Source organism: Haliaeetus albicilla, chromosome 27 (assembly GCF_947461875.1).
Source record: "Haliaeetus albicilla chromosome 27, bHalAlb1.1, whole genome shotgun sequence".
Lineage (NCBI taxonomy): Eukaryota > Metazoa > Chordata > Aves > Accipitriformes > Accipitridae > Haliaeetus > Haliaeetus albicilla.
Genome location: NC_091509.1, coordinates 11,669,414 through 11,693,723, shown reverse-complemented (window position 1 = coordinate 11,693,723; position 24,310 = coordinate 11,669,414). Strand labels below are relative to the sequence as shown.

The 24,310-nt window shown below is 38.1% G+C and overlaps 1 protein-coding gene across 2 annotated transcripts in view; it reads right to left on the bottom strand.

Moving 5' to 3' along the window:
- CPEB4 (cytoplasmic polyadenylation element binding protein 4) overlaps positions 1-24,310 on the bottom strand; it is a 45,421-nt gene that overhangs the window by 5,500 nt on the left and 15,611 nt on the right. The window contains exons 3-8 of one of the 2 annotated variants that reach the window (XM_069772511.1): positions 9,089-9,112; positions 6,885-7,058; positions 4,504-4,593; positions 3,751-3,869; positions 2,713-2,827; positions 2,321-2,502 (exon numbers count right to left, since the gene is read on the bottom strand). In XM_069772511.1, the coding sequence (XP_069628612.1) occupies positions 2,321-2,502; positions 2,713-2,827; positions 3,751-3,869; positions 4,504-4,593; positions 6,885-7,058; positions 9,089-9,112 (704 nt within the window). The remainder of the gene's footprint in view (positions 1-2,320; positions 2,503-2,712; positions 2,828-3,750; positions 3,870-4,503; positions 4,594-6,884; positions 7,059-9,088; positions 9,113-24,310) is intronic. The other variant, XM_069772512.1, reaches the window with a different exon arrangement.

Sequence of the window (24,310 nt, the reverse complement as noted above, 5' to 3'; positions counted from 1 at the left end):
CCATGTGACAATACCAGGAGCGCAACACAGAACTTCACGTTAAAAAAGTATAAGTACAAGTTCCTGTTCTAGAAGTGTTTGTGAGCCTTCTCTGAAGCTCATTTAATTAATGTTTTCACAAACATTTCCAGACTGCGACTGGTGTCTCTACTGTTGACCTGTTATCTCTGCATCTGGCTTAGGGATGCTCCATTCTGCATCTCACAAGCCTCAGAGGTATACCAGCTCATTCAAATAAGGACATTCAGAAGTTCCTGTGTTTTTAAACTTACCCAATTTTATCACTGTCCAGACAGAGCACTGCAGTAGTTTGATGTCATCTGTGCTTACAGTACATATAAACTACTTGGAGACAGTACAGCAGCCTTTTTTTTTTTTTTGACCTCAGTTTTTCTCCTCTTCCACCGCTAGAGTTGCATTTCTCAAACACCCCTCCATGCCAACTCAGAAGAATGAATTTGTAAAAGACCAGAGGCAGACAAACATTCCTAACACCACATTCTCCCTTCATCACCTAGTTTGCTATGTATTTTGAGGTTGGGTATTCATTGATGAGTGTTGTCTTCTACAAGTGCTAAGAGGAGAGCCTTTACAAATATGCTATGCAGGCCTTAACGTGGCAATTCTGCTGCTCTATTATGTCTACTCAGACATATTCAGAGGCCAAGCTACAGCACAGGTAATTATACCTCTGCTTGCTTTAGCCTGTTACTGCAGCACTGGTTTTTGTGCAAATTTGCAACCCATATATATTAGTCAGAGTCCTCAGCGCATTTATTCATTGTGTGCTGAAGTGCGTGTGCCAAATATGGCCTGCAACTGTTACTTGTGCTAGGTATAGTGAGATTTCCCAGCTACAGAGAAAAAGCATAAATTACAGCAACTTCATCAGGCACACTTAGGGTGGCAGCACTCAGAAGCTCTGCAGTGGTGGGTGCTGCAGGCCACTGAGCGTTTAATTCGCATTATCTCTTTGAAGGACACACCCTTTAGTAGAACCTCCTTGCCTAATTTTACAGGAAATACATTCTTGTTACTAATTTTATTTTTACAGAACTTTATTAGAAAAACTATTAATAAGTAGTACCTTATTAATAAAAAGTAGTATTGCCACTGTTGTACTTTTGTATCTCTCATGAACCCAATCCCTCCTATAATGAATCCTCTGAGCCCTTATCTCCCCCACATTTCTTCTGAACTGCACACAAAATGGGGAAATAAGGAGGAGTGGGAGGAAAGAAGGAAGGGGAAATAGATTGCAAAATCTTTGCTAGAGTTCACAAGTACTTACTTACATTTGTAGTCCCACCAGCTTCAATGGACCTATTCACCCAAGTGTCTGCTTATGCAAGCAGAAGTTGCACAAGGGCAGCCCAAATTATTTGTTCAAAGCCGTACAGAACTTATTTCAGAGCCAAGATTAGAACAAAGACATTCCAATTCACAGGCCCACAGTCAAATTGTTGTTACAATTCTTCTACCCAAGCTTTATAGCTAAAGCAGAAGTGAAATCATCAGCTAATCAGCCAAGTTTGCGGTTTTTCCTCTGTAGTAATTATAAAATTAAGATCAATAATGACAGTCATGTAAGAAAAATCCAGAGACAAAGCATGAATTAGACGTAATGGTAGATGTAAGGATCTGAGTTTCTCAAAATTGTGGCCCAAAGATCACTGTAATTGGCAAAGACACATTTTATATAGATGAAGAGGGCAGAAGCAAGCAAACTGCAGATACATTTGGCATATTCCTTTAATTTATAATAACAAAGGAATAAAATAACCAGACACAGCCTTTACATAAGCTGTGGAGGATGACTATGAGGCTACAATGCACACTAACGAATTTACAATGCATTACTATGATGCTCTTTAGGAACACCCAGCACACAATGTGTAACACTAGGCCCAGATTCTGCCCACTCTCTCAAAAGATGCGGAACAGGAGCAAGAACGGCTCCATCCTTGGCAGATACCTTACTCCCTGACATTATACAAACACTACAAGTGCAAATACTTGCAGTGGGAGTATACGATGAGTGCAATATTCTTATAAAAGGGCAAGGCAGCTGACATGCTTCCCATTATGCTAAGCAATTTGAGAAAGTCTGCTTCACAGTTGCCTCCCACGTTCCAGAAGCAACAGCTCTGTACCACTCCTTCATTTTTATTCTGTGTTGTATCTAAGTGGCACAATCTAGCCCTGAATATGCAATTAATCTGATATAACATTTACAGTCTTCACAATGACACACATTTACATGGAAAAGCGTTTCTAGAGAAAGCACTGAACAAAAATAGAATATGCTTGAAGACCTTACCCGTTTATCTATCTCTCCATGCTGCAGCTGAACAAAGCGAGCACTGATAGCAGCTATGTAACTCTGTTGATTAGAAAATGCAACCCGCCCAGCTCCTTTTGGGTACTTCAGCTCAGGGTCTGTGTCAATTCCAGCATAGCACACCCCTCCATACAGCCGATCCATTATCATCGCAAGTTCCACTAAACCAGAAAGGAAAATGAAACAATGGTGTAGACTTGGTAATTTTTTCTAAAAGGATCAAATGAAACAGTCCATTTGTATTCATGTCCCCCACTACAAGTGTCAAGAACGCTTAATACTTCCCTTGCTGAAATAACTTGTTTCCCCCATTGCTCCCCAAATCAGGCTGCATATTCAACATGCCCAGCGCTGCGGAACACGCAGTGTACCTGCTCGTAAAGGCCGAGGAACACCACCAACAAAAATGGTTTTTCGTGGGTCAAGAGGCTGTGAACCATCCATAACAAAATCACTATCACTAAGGTTCCAAGGCCGGATCTGAACCTATGGACAAAAAGCCTTTTTTTTTTAACCATTCACAATTCAAAGTATCTCAGTAATATAAATTAAAACAGTATCCTACAAAGAAGAAAACCTCTTAAATGGCTGTACTTTCTAAACTCGTTTTCTACTCGTTCAGCAATCATTTCTCAAAATGAAATGGTAATAAGCTCTGTTAAGACAGACCACTTGATCATGCTAAATTTCACCACTTCCTTGTTACCCAAATTTCTGGGAAAAAACTCACCCTCTACTTACACATTTACTTAATTGTGACTGAACTGCGCTGTATGAACCACATTGGTGCGCATGTATCTACACTATTCGTGTTGTTCTAGCCAAGTGTAAGCACTAGACTAGCGTTATCTCAATGCAACAGGCTCCAGTGCGCAAAGTTGCGTGTTTATTTACTATGCAAAACTAGCTACTTTGTATTTGCCTACAGCTGGCCAAATTTGAAGTACAGGAATATAGCAGAAGTCTCTCCAACTATTAACAGACTCACATCGGCCCCAAAACCATTTGTACTCGTAATTTACAGTTCAATGCCACATTACATTTTTTTTGATTTAATTTGTCTCTGTCAGAACATGTTACATGCAACACTCAAGACAATACGAACTCTACATTTTAATCAATAACAAGCATAAAATACCTGTCTGGAAAGACATTTATTACATCAGCAATGGTGAAATTTAGCAAACCTTTTTCTAACCAAAATATGAATTGTAATTAGACTAAAAAACTTCATAATGTCTAGTTTAAAAATAAGTAAGTTGGTCTTCTCTTTGAGAACTTAATTTGACACCTTAAAGAAATTTTAAAATTAGCACTCTGGAGACAGAAATAAGGAAAAAAAGGCATCTGAAGAGAACAATTTCTGGTTATCATACAGGAATTGTGCAGGCCCTGACAATTCTACCTACCGGTTTGTCTTTGATAGTGGGGCTGGAAACACAAAGATAGAGCTTTCCATCTTCTTCAATACATGCATCAATCAGTGCCTGTACAGAGCTTTCATCTTGGAATAGCAAAAATGCATATCCTACAAAAGGGAAAACAAACACATAACTACTTTTGTCTGTCTGCCTATAGGATAATAACTTAATCCAGAATTATCCTTGGCACCATGTCATCATGCTACCATACAGTAAGGGATAAACTTTTAAGATGCTCTCACACATTTCCAACCCAGCCTCCTGCAAGTCCTCTGCAGAGACACAAAGGAAAGCAGGGACCTTGCTGATCAGCACACTCTCTCTCCATTTCCTTTGAAAAGGATAAGCCAGCAGTATGAACTGGACAAAAGCCACAGCTGTAGAGGCAAACCTGCCAGGATGGTTGTTAATATAAGGTACAAATCCTTCCCAGCTTCTGTGGAGGGCATTTAGTCCCTTTCAAGAGGACTAGTCTCAACTAGTACTACAAAAATGAAGAACAAGAGGGGTAGAAAAGGGAAAGGGAATAAAGTAAAACCAGGAAGTTAAGGAAGAATTCTTTTAGTGCAGAATAATTGCAAAGCCACATTCTAAATTCCACCAGTTTATAACAATCCCGAGGATTCAACTTTTTTTCCCCTAAACATAGGGTCATTGTCTCAAAAATCTTGTCTAAAATGGAGTCTCATCAAGAAAAATGATTCAAAAATGCTCATATGTTATTGATTATCAGGTATTTACCCTTAGGAGGAAAATAAGATTTGCTTTCTGCCTTGTGTGGCCAGTCTACAATCAAAGGTCCAAAGCGACGAAAACTAGCAGTGATCTCATCTGTAAAGAGAGAAAGGAAAAGGCATGAATTGAAATTAAAATAAATTGAATGGAAGACATTTGAAGAACACTGATTTCAGGCAGCTTCATCCTATAAATAAACATTCTGTGACCCTAAAGGTTCAGCAGCTCATAGCAATGCTTAGTAGCTGATGGGGAATCTTTATGACAAGTCAGAACACACATTAGAAAACAAGACAGGTCAAAGACCAAGCTTTTCTTTCTACTGATGATTATCAATAAAAGCTCATAACCCACTAATTCACAGAAATGGAGTCACTGCATCTATACAACTATCATAACCCAGCTTCAACTATTCTCCCACAAAGAGTTTAGAGACAATTTGCTGATTTGCTAATAAACAATCAACTCTGCCAATATGCTTTCTAATTGCAGAAAGACTGGAAAAAAAATGAAGGGACTATCACAAGACCCAGCCATGCCTGTTCATATCACACGCCAGTGCCACATGTGCAAACACTATCTGAGCTCGACCTCAAACTAACAGAGTAAACTTGCAGGACATAGTTATGTAATTTTATAGGAGAGATGGCAAGAACATATTACTGTATCAACAAGCAATTCTTGCATCCATTTCAATTCTGCCTTTGACCTCAAACTACTGGTATAAATTTGCATATGCTAGTCCCACAGAAGTCTTCCAGTTGGAATTCTATTCTTGAAATTGAGTGATTATTCCCTTTTCCTTCTCCACAAACACACTTGAACCACTGCTAGTTAAAGTTTCTCTGGACAAGAATTTTTCATTAAAAAAACTAAAACAAAAAGAAGAAACTTCACATTGCTGGAGCATCATCTAAATTGGCACAATGCTCAGCTGTATTCTGTTTGCTGTATTACAGGGCTTTCCATACTAGCATGCTGTTGGAGGTCCCTAATACACAATTTTGAGGATTTTCCCCACCCTCAAATTTGGTTAAAAAATCTGAAAAGGTGTTACTAATTATGTGTTTTTCAATTTGTTTACACTCTTTGATGACACAGCTCATGAAATAGCAACTTAACACAAATTTAATGTTAAAGCACATACATAAAATGCTTTCTAGAAACAAGATCAGAAAAACCGCAAAAATTCAGCTCTCATGTAGATTTTAAACCATATACTCCTTATTCTAATTCACACTTGTGCATTTAACAGAAAGAGCACTGAAAGAAGCAACTGAAAAATTCAAGCTACCGTCCTAGCACAGGTTTAGAAAAGGTCCTATTCTTCAGTAACTAGGGTCCACAGAGACAAAACTGTTCATGTTATCATCTGCTTTTAAAACCACAAAGGTGACAAAGTTAAAAAACAAACAAAACCCCAAAAACAACAAAGGAGAGACTATAAGATCGTTTTTCCACTTGTAAACATCATGTTATATTTGACCTTTTAATAATAAAGTAGCTCTTATGTTTGCCATGAAAGTCAGGTTGTCACGTCACAGTAGTACACACTGCAGTGCATTACAGTCACTCTCCCTGACATAAAAAGTGGGTATTAAAATGATTCTGTGGTTAAGAAAAAGCAACTTCTCAGATTTACAGTTGCTGTAGTTCTTTTAACCACCATCCCAGCACACTCATACACACAGAATACAGAACTCTGGTGAAATGAAGCTTCACTAGATTTGTGCATGTTATATACATATTTTTATTGTTTTTAAAATAACTGCAGTGTTCTGTCACCTTTGTCTGTATGATGGACCCACCACAGATTCCTCATTCCTCACTGTATGCAACTGCCTCTGCACAGATACATTCCTGTCTGAGTCCTCACCACGCACACATTAGAAGCTACCACAGGACATAATCGTTGCTGAAAACAACCTCTGAGAACTACACATAACCATCCAAATAAATACTTATGACTTACTATGCTATACAAACTGTATAAAACTACCAGCCGTACTTTTCCTACTACTGGCTTCTGGCACCTATAAAATTATTGCCCTGTATTTATGAGTTTCAACAGGTGATATTTACTTGTTTATTTTTGTACCACTATGCCTTTTTTATAATTTTTATACCGTAGAAGTCAGTTAAATGTGTTGTTAACATATGATTTTGTTCTTCAACAGCAGAACAATGCTACAGCCTAAACTAGTTTGAATTATCTCACGACTGCCATGGACTGAAAGTGGTAATATGCAAAGACACATTTACATATCACAGCCTTTCTGTAGAGTTTGGAAAACAATCATTCATTAGCTAACAGACAAAAGGTTTCACACCACAGTTTTGTCATTAAGCCAGAAGGAGCTTTTCTGGATAAGATTTTCTGGGTGTACCTTCATCAATATCTGGTGGCAGTCCGCCGACAAAGACTTTACGGGAATACCGTTCCACTCTTTCTCCATTCTGATGGGAGAAGCAGTGAGGTGATCCTAAACCACTGTGAAGAGTCTGATCCCCACGTCCATCATCCAAGAACCCATCTTCCATTGGAAACAGTGAAGACTGACCTGAAGAGGGGGTTAAAAAAAAAAGAAGGGAAAAAACCATACTAACAGAACAAAGCACACATTGTTTAAGTAATTTTTAAAAATGCACTAGTTGTTGCATTAGCAGTAGAACTGTTTGCAATCTTCCCTTTTAATGAGCAGTTACGTTCTCAATTTCATATGACCCTTATAGTTTTCAAAACCATTCAGTAACTCAAATGCATTCTTTCAGAGAAAAGGTTGCTACCTTCTTCATAACTGCACTACAACTAACGAAAATTTGAAACAAAACAGTACTTCTAATGAATGCTCAAGTTGACTATTTTCCATAATAATGTGTGTTTCCAATTAGATTTCTTTTAAAAAGGTGTAAAAAAAAAGAAGACAATATAAGCCAAATTTCTTTCTGGGACTCTCTCAATAGCAGACATCACTAAAACCTACCGTATATATCATTTTTCAGTGAACAGCTTCTTAAAATGAGTAGATACAATTTCATAGTGCAGATGGGAAAACAAGAATTCTACCAGCTAAATACATTACACATTTAAATTACCTGATACCAAAACATATCATAAACCACCCCACTTGTAAATAACAAAAATATCCTCATAAAAACAGAAAGACCCACTGTAATTTACTGCAAATGAAGACTGAAAACTAGGCAATACTGTGTCATTCCTAGAAGCAAGTTTACTTAGATGTTACAACAGAGTTTCGTTAATGGACTCACTCTAACAGAAAATGTTGTAAGCATGCTTCCCCTCACAGCCCAATATTCTTCTATGATAACCCTTATCATAGATTTCCTTAATAATATTTATTACTTTTAAATAAAATTCTTTTATTTATAAATGCAACTGTATAATATCATAAATAGAGCACACAAGCTGATCTCTCCCATGAATTCACCCTTTAGTTACGGTATTCAATATCTAGACAACAAACTGAATAGTCTTCTACTCATTTAAGGAACATTTTAGGAAGAAATAAATATATATAGGGACAGTAAGCAAATAAATGAAGTTTGCTACAATTTTTAGGATGTACTCCCTTTTGCCTATGATGTGATATACAATGTCTGCTTTTTCAGAATTCATTACAATCTACCACAGCAATGTATTGGTAAGGTTAATTTATCCTGCTCTGGCTTCCCTCCTTTGAAATAAATTGATTTTAAGAAAGAAAACATCTTGAAAACAGAAAATTTGACCAGTTCCAATATCCAGACATTTTCCATGCAAAAATCAAAGTTAACAAGTTGAAAGAAAAAAATACAATAAAATCCACAGTCCACAGAGTTTATACAAATAAAAAAAAAAAAAAAAAAAAAAAAGGAAGGCTTGGTCATCTTTCTTTATTTGAAATTTCTAGAGTCTTTGTACACCTTTAATTAAAATAAAAGTCAACTATAATCAGGCCTATTTCTGTAGCTAGGCAAACCTGGTTCCTACTAGGATAAAAATATTGTAATATAGACTTCAATGTTATTTTGTTTTCCCCTAATGAACTGATGCACATGCCATTTGTTTCATCTCTTTAAGACCCCAATCCTGCAGGTATTGTTGGAAGGGAGGAACTCTCCATACCTAAACAATCTTTTCAGGTTCATCAGCATTACTACTGTTAGGTAATTCAAAATGCATGCTTGCAGGATCTGGTTTTTTAACCTAGCAGGCCAGGACATATATTCACTATAGTCTATGCTGCATCGAGAAAACCATCAGCACCCGAAAGAACCAAAATAAACTTCTCCAGAATTGGCATTCATAACATACACACAAACACAGCAGCGTAGCCCTCCAGTGTAACAAATCATACAGATGATGTCCACTGTAAGGATTGTGATCATTTCAGCCTCAATAGTTCTACTGTGGAGTACTACCTAATTCAGTTAAAAGGTTTATTTATGGCATGCAGACTATGTAAACTTATGTGAAACTGATCCTTTATAATCTTAAATTTTGGACTTTGCCCTCTAGTAACAACTTAATGTTATTTCTCCCATGAGACATTGTCAACATTAGAAAATTAAATAGGAATATTGTTACCTCGCCTTCTCCCATATGTCCTTGCTGCATGTTAAATGAGAAAGAAAACAGCCTTTCAATCATTGTTATAAGGACCAAAAGACCTTGTTTTATCGCCTTTATGCTAACTCAGTGATTCTCAAGCCTTTTCATACTCTGGGTCATTTAAAATGGTGTTCACAAGCTGACCTCCCCCACCGCCCACAATATCATGCCTTCCTTGCACCATGTCTGTTACTTATCGATAAAACATGTTGATATGAGGCTGACAAAGTATATGTGTATGCTCAGAGAGACTTTGAAAACAACTTCAGTTCTTAATTTGCACATTTATTTTCAAATCTATTCCTTAATCCTCTGCTGGGTGTATGTCTAAGTAAATGGATCTTTTCTCATGCACCAGGTCTCCTGACACATTCTGCAATGCATCACGCTGTCTACCTTGTTCAAGCGTATGCTAACAATGATCTTCATCTGAACTGTAGGAAAAGCCCTGACAAAGGGAAAGTAGAGGACTACTGTGTTAATTTCTGTTTTGAAATTAGGTTGCTATAAAAGCTTTGCACAACCCACAAAATCTTTGGTTAAATTATTACTGGCAGATAACCAGCTGAAAAACTTAAAAGTCAAGGAGAAAACATCTGGGCCACTAAAACTGCCTTTCAGACCTCCTGCAGTCTGTGTAAAACAGTATAGATTCTCTCATACTAACTTAGAACACTTTGCTGTAATTATTCAACAGTTATCCACTGCTTCCTAGTTTTCATGTTCCAAAACAAATCAATTCTACCACATTTTCTGTGCTGGCTTCCAGGACCCATTGTCAGAATATGGCCAAATTTTCTAATCAAACTTGCACATTCTTTTTCTTTTAATCTCATTAAAATCTGTATCTGAAAGCAGGCTAACTGTTTCCAAAACTTGGATTCTCCTGGCAAGTACTATGAGAAACTCTGACCACACCAGGCATTTTATTTTGCTTCCTTATTCAGAATTGAGCTGACAATTAGTTTAAGCATTTAAATATTTGTAAACCACAACAAAACAGGAGTCATTTCCTCTTTCAAAATAAAAATCATATCAATCCAATTTACTCCATGATTATTCAACATCTGTAAGATCATTCTACTTCTCTGATCTTTTGCTGATAGAGATACTCACAATTAACACCAAGAATACAAAATAACGAAGCCCTAGTCGTCAGACTGGAGCATTTTCTCAGGTGTTCACACAGGTACTGGCTTTATGGGAGAATCTTAAAGGCTGAGGGCCTTTACAAGTATAATTTTTCCATGGTAATTTTGAATTTAGAATGCAAGATGCTCATACAGTCCTCAAAGTAGAAAGTTTTCAGGAACTTTTCTTTCACGGAAAGCAATCAGCAGTCTCACTGCATTTCTGACAAAGCTCAGAAGCCCTTGCACATTTTAGAAAACATCAAGCACTTTCAAAAACAGCTCTGCCTATAAAGCCATAAAAATCTTGCTTGTGGTTTCTAAATTATTAACAAAACCACACAAACCCCTTCACTTGGTACACCCATTCTTGGCAACAAAGCATGCAGCACAGATACGATTCCCACTGCGGATCTGTGACCACAATTTAGGTCAGCAGACTCCTCACTGCTTTACCACCTGTGTCACTCAAGGCAACATGATTTTTCTCCTTTACCAGTTACGGAAAATAACAAAAAATCTCAGCCACCAGCTAGGAAGTATTTCCAGTGCCAAATACCACTAAAGAGGTTTTGAGAATGAAATACTAAGGAGTTTTTTTTCCTTCTTAATTTGCTTCTTATTTTCTGCATTTGCTTCATCTAACCCACAAAATACAAACATTTGACAGTTCAAAACATTTCTCAGGAGCCACAGTTTATAACTAACCCAGTACAGCACAGATACAAACTTTCTCCACTCATTGAATTCAGAGCTCATCACACGCCATTAATTTCACACAATGTAATACACAACATTGAAACTAAAGAATGCTCTTTTGGCAGGCTAGCAAGACAGCTAACTGTGATTTACCAATTCTGTCTCTGGCTTTCGTAATTTCATATTAAGAGAAATCTTTGCTATGGAAGAACCCTAGCTAAGCTGCAACATAAATGAAGCCTTAAGGTAGCTGTTACCAACCAGAGAAAAAGATTTTATTCTGAATATCAGGATGCATGCCTATCCCCTGCTAAGAAATGAGACAACTACAACGTTGGTTTGGATTCCTCAAATCTATTTATCCTTTCCCCATTTCCTCAACATTTCAGGTAATTGCATAAAGGGCCTAGGACAGATTTACTAATCTCACAAGATATTTGAGCAAGAAATATGTTACAAAACCTAAAAAATATGAAGTGTTCATGCAACCAGTTCAACTGTTTATTAGTAACCTATGGAGACATATTTTTCCAATAAAATCAGTCTGAAATTTAAAATGCTATTAGCAGCTGCTTTGATTATTTTGTCACCTCAGTCCTCCCTGCAACACTCCTTTCTATGTAAGAAGTAAAGCCATAGAGAAAGCCAATGATCTTTTGCAAAAATCTGCTGCTTTTACTGTCTTTCATTTTAAGGAACTTCATGAATAAGCAACCCAGTCAAATTTTTGCGTCTTCACCTAACTGGAGACACTTAATGGGCTCCTGGCCACCTCCCTCTCTCTTTTTTTAATTACATCTTTTGTGTCTAACGTACCTCCAATTAAATGTGTGGAGCTTTCTTCTCTCTATAGGAAGCACCAAAAAGACTGTCAGCATGTTGTGCATAATCACATACGCAATTCTGTATAAAGTACACAGTTCCCAATGACAAAGATATTCTGCTGAAGAAGCATGAAAAATGCATGCAGGAGTCCTAAATCACTCAAACCCCAAACTTACTACAAGCTTGTCCTGCAAAAAGCATACCCAGGCTGAGCACCTGATGCTCTTTAATGGTTCTTGCTGCCTTCCAGTCTGCAGGATGGTAGCAATTTCAGGTGTATTTCGTGCCATTAACTGTGGAAGATTTACATAAAAGGGTCAGCTCAAGAGCAAACTGTTTAAAGCAAAGGGACGAGCAAGCAAGAAGATCTGTATCTCCTGTGAATGTCATCCCAACTTTCTAAGGCCACATTACAACTAGGAGAATTATACGAGCATCCATAGTTAGTATTAATATAAAAATCATAAACCCCTGGAATGGACAGAGCAACTGAATGCTCGAAGTGAAATTACGGTTGTACCTTCCTACAGTTGCTTTAAGGCATGCGAAGTCTAGGTTGATGTAATACCTGTCCAGTTCCGTACCTAATTCACATCTCTAGTCCAGGAGCTCCTCAAGGCAGGGATTCTGTTCTTTACCTTGACACAGAGGCCAATATAGTAACACACTGTGATCTTTTACATTAGTCATTGATGTGCTCTCATTTCCTTCCTCTCAAAGATCAAACCAGACTAGCTTCATTAGTGAGTTCCAAGGAATTTCAGGTTTCTATGCACATTAATCACTGAAGTTACCAGAATAATATTTTTTAATTTTAAAAGGGACAGATATTCATGTTGACTTTTTCATAACCTGACTGTGAGAACAAGTAAGATGCAATCACACCCTTCCACCAGGTATTAGCTCTACCACTGAGACAGCTTTCCACCATCCAGCTCCAGGCAAGCTAGGAAACTTCTGTCAATTTGCATATACTCTTTCATATTCTACACCAATTATACAGGCTTTAGGAAAAATATTCAAGCTGAGTAAGATTTTGCTGAAGTGATCCCCATTTCATAAGCTTTCATGAATGAAGTAATGATTTTAACTGCTGATTTTTAGGGAGAAAAACTGACAAGAACCTGCGGTACAAATGAGGGAACTACTACAGGGGAAACAGGCTACAACTCTTGCAAACGAAAGCAGTAAAGAGTAGAAGGGAAAACAAAGCCTCTATACCATCATCAGCTATTTGTTAAATATTATAGAAATGGAGAAAAGTGTAAGAGTCCGGATTCTTAAAAAAAGGGGGATAATAAGGTTTTCTCTAAGATTATACTGAAACCTTTCCCTATTATTTAAAAAACTTTTACCTGTAGATGGTCCTAGGTGGCCAGTTTATTATGCTGGAAGGCAAATACGATGAACACACAAACACCGAGTTTCAAGCTGTCACTGAAATGGCTTACTCTGCTAGTCATTTTCTTCCCCTAAACAGAAGGCAGGGACATAATTTGCTGCTGGTCTGTCTTCTGTTTCACTTAGGACTTACCTTTAGAGAAACAGAAGCATCCAAGTTTCATGGGATTATTTCTAAATGTGAGCTAGATATCCTTGAATCTATTATAGAAAATATTTATGCTCTCATGAGTTTTATTTTTAAATTACAGAAAAATAACTGAAGTACAATCTGGTTTTGCCATTCCAACAGCAAATCCTTATTTCTAAATTACACTAAACTGTATTTTGTAATTGTAGCAAGATTGACAATGCTGTGCACAGGGCCATTAAAATATGAACTATAGTATTTTATTACCTTTTTTCCCCCTACTACTCCCTGAGGGCAGGCAGGGTTGATTATAACTCAGAGTTAGATTTTTATCATCACTTCATGTTTCACAATGCATTTCACATGTAATGCATGGACCACATGTTTCTACCACAGGTATCAACAGTACATTTCACAAGAAGTTCTGTAAGGTCATCTCAAGCCCTATTTCTAGTGAAAAATCTAATCATATCCTTAACCAAACCAAAAGCAGAAAAATGAAAATTATAAAGAACATCTGTATTTAACCTACCTTTGCTTAAATTATCTCTGTATATGAAGAAGCAATTCAGAGACCAAGGCAGGTATTTTCAGAGGTATACATGTACTTTCTCAAATTAGAACATAAAAATCATATCTACCTATATGTACTATACACAAAGGTATTTCTTCCTTACAACTTAAGTCTCAGATGACATTTCCAGTAGGAAAGCAGATAGTGTCATGAAGTGTTGCATGGCAGGCAAAAAAGTACTGTTTTTTATGCATTCCTTGATTTTAGTTCTAAAATATTAAGGACAAAAGGATTAGGCTACAGTTCCATGATCGTTAACATAAAACATGTGCATGTGTGCAAAAAATTTTGCCCAATTCAAGCACATAATCTCATTTCTGTCAAATTATCCCAAGCACATGATCTTTTGACTGTGGAACAACAGCCGATGCATGGTAGAGTGGCACAGGCACGTGATACCTGACCCAGGATAAATTCTGTCAATACAGAATAAATTCATCAAAATTTTAACAAATCTACACCAACAGTAAACATAGTCCACGTCAGAACTTTGCATCTTATAGTCACAGCCATCTTTATGATAATGTCAGAGATCCCTGTTTTAGAAGTTGTTTTCAAAAATAAGCTACTAAAAAGGAGTATGAGAGATTCCCTATTTTGTGGATTTCAAACACTACCGAACATCAAAGAAAGAAAAACATTCAAATAGTATTTTCTTAATCTAAGACAGTCTTGCAAAAATTAAACACCTCTATATATACATCTGCAAAATGTATATTTGTCACACTTTCAGCAATGTCAAAGTCAGCACAAAACTAGAAAAGTAGACTACATTTGGCTGCACAGTAAAATCAAGGATTAACACCTTTGGAAGTACTGATTCTGCAAAATTAAGTGGCAGAGATGCCAAAAACCTGCATTTTTTCCTCCTAATTTATTTTTAAAGCAGCACGATGTAAAACAAAAAAAGCACATGATGAGAAATACAGTGCTAGTTTATGTCCAAAATGTCCAAACAAATGCTGAAAAACAAGAGTACTATTGTAGATGCAAGTATTATGCTTTATTTCAAGTAAAGCTAGATGCCTGAAGACAAGTATTTATCCATTTCTTCTGTCGAGAACACCAACGAAATGAAGTTTCTGGTACTCTGTAGCGTTCACGTACAGGTCTGACTACAATCTTTCATTTTAAATTCTGGGTCACTGTCACAAAACACAACCGACATACAAAAAGCAAACAGGTTTCTTTTCTTCTAAAACCCCGAAGAGAATCTACCTATAAAAGCCTTTTAGCTGTGGCTCTTCTGATGGTTAACACTATTTTACCTGTGATTATGTTGAATTATTTGGGTTCGCATGGTAAAAAGGTAGAATCTGACTGTATGGCACAAAGCAGATCATCAGCATAGTAACTTCTAATAGTTCGATTGTTGACAACTTTATACATCAAATAACCAGGGGGGTGGAGGGGGAGAGAAGCTGAGAAACAGTGAAAGTGAAAGCTACTGTTTCCAGGGCTTGTGCAATGAACTCCAATTTTTTAGGACTTCAATCTGCCTAAAGCAAAACTGCCTCACTGAAGAGATTGTGCAGTTATATTCAGAAAAGAATAATCTTTGTGGAAAAAACCCAACAACTAATGGCTCTCATTCCCATTCACTGCACAAACCCAGCTGTAGCGGTACCCAGAGACACTGCCACTGCAAGACCCAGGGCAGAGAGGCACTCGTGCTTCCAACTCAGCCAGCCCAGCCCAGCATTGGTTTAAATCCACCTTTGTGGGAAGCTCAAGCTAACTCCCAGATTGCGCAACTGAGACAAAAAGTCCTGGACATGCTTCCAGCATGCTATTCAAGCATAAGTCTGAAGGGGGGTGGGAGTGGTGGTGGTGCAGGAAGGGGTACCTAGGGTACCTATGAAAACACTGCAGTTCGGTTTGTGTGAGAGCTTTAAAAACTACCACCATTATTATTCCTTTACTGCTGATGCTCTCAGGTAGTCTGCCAGACTAACACAGTGCCACACGCACTGAACCTCAAGAGATACCTTTCATACATTTCAACAACCACTTAACTACTCATGAACGGTGGCAAACCAAATCCAGTCTCACTCCTCTCAAAAATACAGAAGCTTCAAAGCTAACTTTGAAGTTTTCTTCACTATCAAACAGAAGAATACAGAGAAATCTTCTCCTAAACAAACCTGCTATAAATCCTAAACATAGCTACAGCTTTGTCTACAAGTTATCAGTATTTTTTTCCATAATTCCAATTACTTTATACTGGGTTACTGCAAATCAATTTAAGTGGAACCCTTAAATATCATACATATTTGAATATAACTCTCCCCTCTCCTCCAGGAACCCCCATAGGGTCAGAGGTAAGAAACCAAAAGCAGAAAAGCAAATCATGGAGCACAACCCTCTGCTGGAGGCTGGATGTTAGTTGGAATTACACATGTATTTCAGAAAAGTAGGCACCCTACCTACTGCTGGCGGCACTGAGCTTTATTTCATATTAACGTATGACTTCTGGAGAATAGACAAGAAGTTACAAAAACATCCAGTCTTTTCCCTCAATACATCTTCCAGTTTATGATATGGAATAATTGGCAGCATTCATCTTTTGAACACTTAAACTATTACTATATTCACTTTAAAAGTAAAAAATGAAAGGCAGAGTTTGCAACTGGGAGAAGGACAAGCATTACACAGCTTTGCCAGCAAAGAGTAAACCAGGTTCTCAGCCACAGAACTACTTCAAAATGTGTAACTTCAGGAAATTCCAAAATACATACTAACGATGGACTTTCTGACAGGAGGAAAGGAAAGAATGGGATGTCATATGCTAAAAATTGCTAGACAGAATTTACTTTGTAAGTGACAAGAACAATTTATTGAACCTATTACAGAATTTACTGAACAACTTATGAAAACATATGGAAAAGGTGCAAAAACTTCACAAACCCCCCATTTGCAGTCATAGTTCATATGCACTGTGTTCCTGGATTCTTTATATGCAGCAATTCTCCTCAAGAGATGCTGGTATCTGCCTATACCACCATACCTATACCATGAATTCTGCCCATATTTTAATGAATAACCTGAAATGCAGTTCCTGCATGTGACTTGCAAGAGCTGGATTTATGCTGGCATATACTTACATGCTGCAAGATTTAAAACCAGAGTTCCTTAAGTACAATAATAGGTTCAAAGCAATTTATTTTTGTCTGTGGAAGGAATGATCACAAGACAGCCTGGAATACAACATGAGGGCTTTGTTCCTTTTTTAAGCATCCTCTTACCTCACTCCCAAACAATAAGGAAATAGTAACACAAGCAAGTCAACATCAAGCACACTCAAGTCTCTGCAGCATAACATTTCCCTATTTTTCATTTTTACAGTAAACAGCATAAGACACTAATTTTTCCAGTAATATATGTGAAAAAACTGTACAATACACTTCCCCATACCCAATCCAAATGGGAAGAGAAACAGAAAACTGTATTTTAAAAGAATCAGCGCTTCATTTCCTCAGTCTAGATTCAAAATGGTACACAGGACCAGACACCAACACTATTTATTATAACAATTTAAAATGACACATGAACAACCAGGACATTCTTTAGAATGCCTTCAGAAAGCTACCCCATCTCCCTCATCATTTGTGCACTAACACTAATGACAATATGAAGATTTGTATGTAACATTACTATAAATTACTGTGAATTTATTAATGTATTATTAATTGGTTTATACATTTGATTTTATCTATCACAAGTATCCCCACATTCCATAGACAAAATTTATCCTTTACTCATACCTGTTCAATCTGACTGCTGAGCTGGGATTCTTGTTAATAGAATTTCTAAGTAAAGCTGAAAGAATACCACTCCCCCCATCTCTGAATTCAACACTTGACATTAGCGTATCTAGAGACAGCATGGGACTGCTCCACTCACCTGAAAGTCCAACTATCAACACATAGTGAAAAAAAAAAACCAACCCAAAACCAAAAAAAACAACAAACTAGCATCACAGCTAACCAATCTGCATTCCAACAAACAATACGTTAAGCCATGTATGGATAAATCTACTGTAAGATTCATTTATTTTCAGATTCACCTCATCAATAGTTCTCATCATTCTACCTAATGCTGAATTAAAATAAGTAGACATCGAATACACAAATTCTATATGCATCACAATTCTTTCTCAAATACCTTAAGTAACTGATGCAAAGATCAGGTTTCAGGCTGCCACATAGTCACTCTTGGGTATATGCAAAGACTGCCCACTACTAAAAGCGTTTCTGTGTGACATCCCTAGAAGCTTGTTCCCCTTTACACTTACACCTCATGTGTCACCTTTCTCAAATCTCATCCCCATTCTCATTATACCTCCCACTCCTTCTTTATCTCCAGATTTAAGAAAAGCACTTCAGGCTTTTCTTTCTGCTCCTTTCATGGCATTTCTAGCCTGATAAACATGATGGTAGAGAGTATGCAAAACGTGGCTAACAAAAGACTCAAAGAGCTAACAATTCAACATCAAGGAAAAAAGTGAACAAAGCAAAAAGACGAAAGACAGGTAAGTTTCAGCAGTTTGGGAAGGGAGGCGGGCAAGCTCTGTCTTCTAAAACAAGGAACAGACACTACTCACAGAATACAGCTCCAAATTAAAGGCTGCTTTGAAGATGATCCAGAATGGTCAGAGATTATCAAAGCAAGAATTCAGAAAAGAAAAAAAGAAAAAAAACCAACAAAACACTTGGTGGACAGTGATATTAAACAAGGCATAAGATTAAACACACTTTTTAAAAAAGAGATGGAATTAATTTAACAAAGACAAAAATATAAAAAAGAAACCAAGAGAATCTTAGAAAGGTTTTAATCAGATTAGCAAGGCTGCTGTCATGGAATTCAGCATAACTCTGTTGGCTGTAACACTTTTGAAGATCAAATCACCGATTTAGACACGAAAATTTTTAGCAGTATTTCAGTGTTTTGGTGTGTTTTAAAAATCTCTAACTGCCACATCATTTGCAGCACATGCATTCCTAGGAAATATCTTGTCTAAGGAGCACGAAAGGCATTTAATTTTCCATACAGACTCTGGAGATGGGATTGCATGGCAAGGGGCCTATGTGAAATGTTTCAAGATTTGACAAAAAAAAAAGGTAGGTCTCATACTCCAATGAAGTTAACAGGAATCCTAACACTGATTTCAAAGTTGGACCAGGATCAGAAAACCCTGGGATATTTGTACTGCTCTGTGGTGGCAGGGGAAGGAATTTCCTGGCCTCAAAGGGTGATTACATTAATACCCTCTAGCTTATTGCTCAGTGGCTCCATTTTAGACAGATAGCATAAATCAAGGTGTTGCTCTTCCTCAGCTGAATTAATACCCTACCTCAAAATCTTGCAGTAGTCAAGTATAAACATCTAGTTGTTTGACATCTGCATTATCAAGACCTGTATTTCTATAAAAAAGCAGGTATTATCAGAGAGTTTAAACTACTCGGTAATTCCTGTGTAAAATTAGTACCAGCATAGGTAACCAACAGTATCTGTTTTCTTACCTTATTTTCTTCCAGTACAATATTTAACATTAGTCAAACTCAAGTTCTGAATGCAGTTCCAAAGGCACATAAATGTCAACATTTTGAAAAATTCCCCAAACTCTGATTAGCACCATAACCTACAAACTACTTACCACACACTTAAAATTAAGATTATCAATAAATCCAAGGGAATTAATTTACTGTCAACAGTAATTCACCTCTTCCAACTGATGTTTTCCACCATTGAAAACAAATACTAAACTACTATATTTCAGTACATAACTTGGATTGTGCTATAATTTCCCAAATTATTCCAGATGATTGCAAAATGTTTACTATACCATCTTAAACGCTGCATCCCTGTCCTGGGATTTTTGCAGTTTTCATCATAATAAGAGAATTTGCAGCAAACAGTAAAACGAACAGCAGTAACTTAACTACCGCTTTATGTTTTAAACCACAAGCATCAGTGTACGTGGATACAAATGGTTTATATTATTTATTAGGTAATGCACAATGTTTTCTGAGATAGTATAAATGGGTCTTGGCATTTTGCAGTCGATAACAGAAAATTAAGGTGCCAAAGTCAAGGAATAACCAGGAAAAAAAATAATAATCTCAGAAGTCTTAACCTAAGTTACACTCTACCTTTGCCTCAGGGCAACCTGTGTTCCAGTCCAAAGAACGGGCAAATTCTCGTTCCATTTACATCTGCCTACACGCTGCTAATTCCAGACTGCTATAAATTAAAAACCTTTTTTTAAATCAACTGCGTTTTCTTATGGCATACAGTGCCACAAAACCAGGCAATCATTCGCTAACCTAGCAACCAGTCTAGTTTCAAGGCTTTAAGTGTCAAAAATACCCTGTATACACCCATGTTCTTCCTCTTGCTACACAAATAACCCACGCCCCGTGCACCCACACTGCTGACGGGCCTGTGGGTTTTGTAGGTGAGGACTCAGAAGCCTCAGTTACGGGGACGGGCGGGGGAGAGAGGGCCTGCTCGTGACTTTAAGAATACAGCCATATTAAAAGCCTCCATTGTTGCTTAATACCGGTATTACACAAACCGAAAGGAGCACGCAGGCTTCAAACCGCCTTCAGGAAGAAGACCACAGACGGTGACCTTTAAACCAGAGCTCAAAGAAGAGCAGGCTCCAAACAAAGTTAGTGGAACCTGCCACTGAAGGTAACGCTCTACCATATCTCCACCCACCCCCCCATCACCACCTGCACCAGAAGTCTTGTCAACTTGCACCAGCCTGAAAACACAGCAGAGGTTCGGCTACCGTTCCGGAGCAGTGCGCGCCGTGGCCCACCGCCGAGCACAGCCCTGCCCTGCCCCGACCCACCCCCGGCCGAGCGGCGGTACCTCACGGCGCCGAACCTCCCCCCGCCGGCGCAGGCCGCGCGGGGACGGCCGCTCCCGGAACCGCCGCCCAAGGGGCACCCAGGCGGCGTTCGGCAGAGTCCACGCAGGCAACGACCGCAGGGGGGTCGCTACACCCCCTCCTCTCGGAGGGCCCCCTCTAAACCAGAGCTCGGCCGCGCGGAGGGGGCTGGCTGTTAAACGCCAGTGTTTTTATCTAGGTTTCAGCGGGCTGCCACTTTAAAAAAAAATAATTCTCTTCGCCCCTGCCTGAAATGAAAAAGGCGCTCACCTCCACGTCGGGGTATTTGGTAGTGCCAGGTGAGACTGCGGCTCCGGCAGCGCGGAAGGACCGTCAGGAACACTCACGGGAGGGGTTGGGCTGGGGGGGGGGGAAATGTTTTGATGTCTCGCCCTGTATCAGCCAGGCTCAACTCCTCACACCTTTGGCAAGCTTGAGGCATGATTTTTTTTTTCTCTTCCAAATCAGGTTTTGCCTTTCTAAGCCTCATCAAATTAAGCATCTCTTACAAAGAAGCGTTTCGTTCAAGCCACAAAACCAAATGTCAATTTAAATGAGAAAGCTGGAAGTTCATTAGATAATGTCCAATGAATGTAAAATCATATGTATGGTTGGGATTACTTCTATGTAAGGTTAGAATCCAGTCTATGGTCTCAAGTCAGTATTTATTAACAGAAGATTTCTGTTCCCTACTGTTGCCCAGGTGATGTCATTTTCTTACTAGATTGTTGGCTGTTTCTAAACAAAGGCTCTGATAAACCTCAAATATTGGAAAGGTAGGGATAAATAAACACTTCAATTGCCAAGAGAGGAACTGGGGGAAAAAAGCATACCAAAAGACTAAAAAATTAAAACATTGACCATTGCCCCAAAATTTTGAATATTAGCTGCGTTTGGAAAGAAAGCATGCCCTTACTTGTTAATAGCAATCACAGTATTTCCACTCTGACTGACTGAAAATAGTGGCTTGCAACAGGAATGGGAGCCGCTGATTTCAAATAAAATGCACACAGACTGCGTTCCCCCCATCACAGCTCCATCAGCATGGGTTGGTAGTTTATTGCTGTTAGACCCAGTTCAGCAGTATTTTGAGAGAGTAAAACAATTGGTTTTCCTCTTAATTAATACGCACTCAAGTCTGCAAATCCCATTAGCCTTTCATGGTTACTGCATAGGAGGTAAAAGTCAAGAAGATCCTGAGTAGGAAACATTCAACAGAGTAATTCACCAACAGTTTCCAAAGACAATTACGGCAAGCCTTAATTGTCTACAAAAAAAACTGTCTACAGCCCAGTGCAGTAGAAGCAAAAGGTTTTGTGCATTTTCTCCTAAATTGGATACATTAAAAAGTTGCAAATGAGTAATCCTTACATAGGATTGTTCTGAGAGGAGGCACACAGAAGAGATCAGTCACTGATGCTGCTCACAGGAGTCTGAGGTACAACCACCACGGTTCCCCTGTGAAAGCTCGCTCACGTACAAGAAGCAGCAGAGGCACAAAGATGACTGCAGCATCCGTACAGATGTACACATTTGCCAGAGGCCTCTGACTTTCAGAATTCAATAACTAGATCATGAACTCTTTGGACAGACCAAGAGTAGGGAAGGAAGGTTGATCTTAGCCACCAACCTCAAGCATTCCTCATTGCTATGAAAACAAAGATGGTTTTAAAATTTAAGCAAAACCTCAAAATCTATTATTTTACATTTTAAAATAGCTCAGATTTTGTCCTGTGCATATATAAAGGACCACTTCCCTAAAAAGAACTGTAGCCTTTGTTATTCAGGCCTTGGCAAAAGTTGGGACTGATTCTCACCAGATTCTCATTAATTTTCTGGATCATATGGGAAACCAAATGGCCCATTCTACTCAATTAATATGAACATGTTGCATAATCCATACAGCTAGAAATGAAACAACTAGTTCAGTTTCTTATCGGATATTCAGAAAATGCTGTGAAAACTATGTTGATCCCTTTCATCCAAGAACACTTCATGAGGTTTACCTACTTTCTTCACATCTGAAATAGTTTTTCAGATCAATATTAAGGGGCTGATGATTGCTTTAAAAATACAGATAGGTATAGCCGCTTGCTTGGAGAAATCCTGAATGGTGCCAGTTCTCATCATTCTGCTTTCGATCTCTAAAGTTTAGAGCTGCCATTCGGCTCTCTCTCCTAGTATCTGTACGTATACTCTGACCTTACGCTACTTCTAAAACTTTCCTTTTTGTGCATGTTTAAGTCTTTAGAGACTATTTCACACTCGTAGCATTCATGCAGATACTGAGCTATTCACACCCAAATTTTACAGGAATGCTTTGCAGTGCTAGAAGCAGATGTACTGGCCTGCTTCTTTAATCCATTTCACCTTGCATAATTTCCAGGCAATAACCTTATATTCTGAACTGAACCATGGGATATTTCAGTAATAAAACTGTCTGTGGTTATAAAGTATTTAAAGACATTTCAGTGTCACTTAACAAGGAAATATTTAGTCAATCTACTACTATTACAGTAATGCTTAAATTGCCATCTGGAAGACCCAGATTCAAAAATCAGTCTCTGGATCCCAGGCTCAGCTCACGAAGGCCGAATACATGGTAAAGAAGATGCAATTAGTCTCCAGGGAAAGGCTTCTGCAGGCTGTCATTGGCTATGCAGCATGCAGAACACTCACTCGTGTGGATAAAAATAACATATTGAAATGGCAGCTGCTCAGCAAAGGAAGAGGATTTGAGCAGGGATAAAAATATACCTTAAAAAGAAGGAAAATATGGTAAAATGCCTATCAAAAGCGTGAAAAGGTAATATTGAATGTACTGAATCAATGATACTTAAGATTCACCTTTGAACCTCAAGCAGGAAACACTATTTCATATAGCAAGACAACCTAAGAACATAATTATTACTGTCCTAAACAACTCCAAGGCTAGCACAGCCTAACCACCTCAGTCATGAAGTACACGTTGTGAATGGATTTTGTTAAATTTTGAAGAATTCCTAGTTACAATTTTATTACAGGATCCAAAACCTGCCACTCTAAACATACCATTTAAAGACAGAAATTATTTCCAAGAGACAGCGGGTTCCAAACTGTGACTGGTATCAATTATCATGTCCATACTCTTTAAGTTGTTTTGAAAGTATATTTTAACATAAGTACCTCCTTCTCTTGACGTCCATTACAGTATGAAAGGGGGTGGTGTGAGTGTTACATACTGAACTCATTGAGTCAATATTAAAGTCTCTCAAAGACTCACAAGATAGCAGTGAGACCTATTAGATCATCTAAATTATTTCCATGCCGTTCTGAGATTGCTCTCTACAGTATGTTTTATTAGTGTCTTGCCCAGGCTATTTTTAAAGTCTCAAACCCAGAAGCTTTTCCTTTCTGAGAGTATCCAACTTTAGTTTAAAAGGACTGTATGCACTGATTAACCCATTTAAAATGCAAAATGAAAAACTTCTTATGGATCTGCTTATTTAACTGCAGGTGTTTGAAATGGCAAGGAAGATTTGAACTGACAAATCTAATTTGT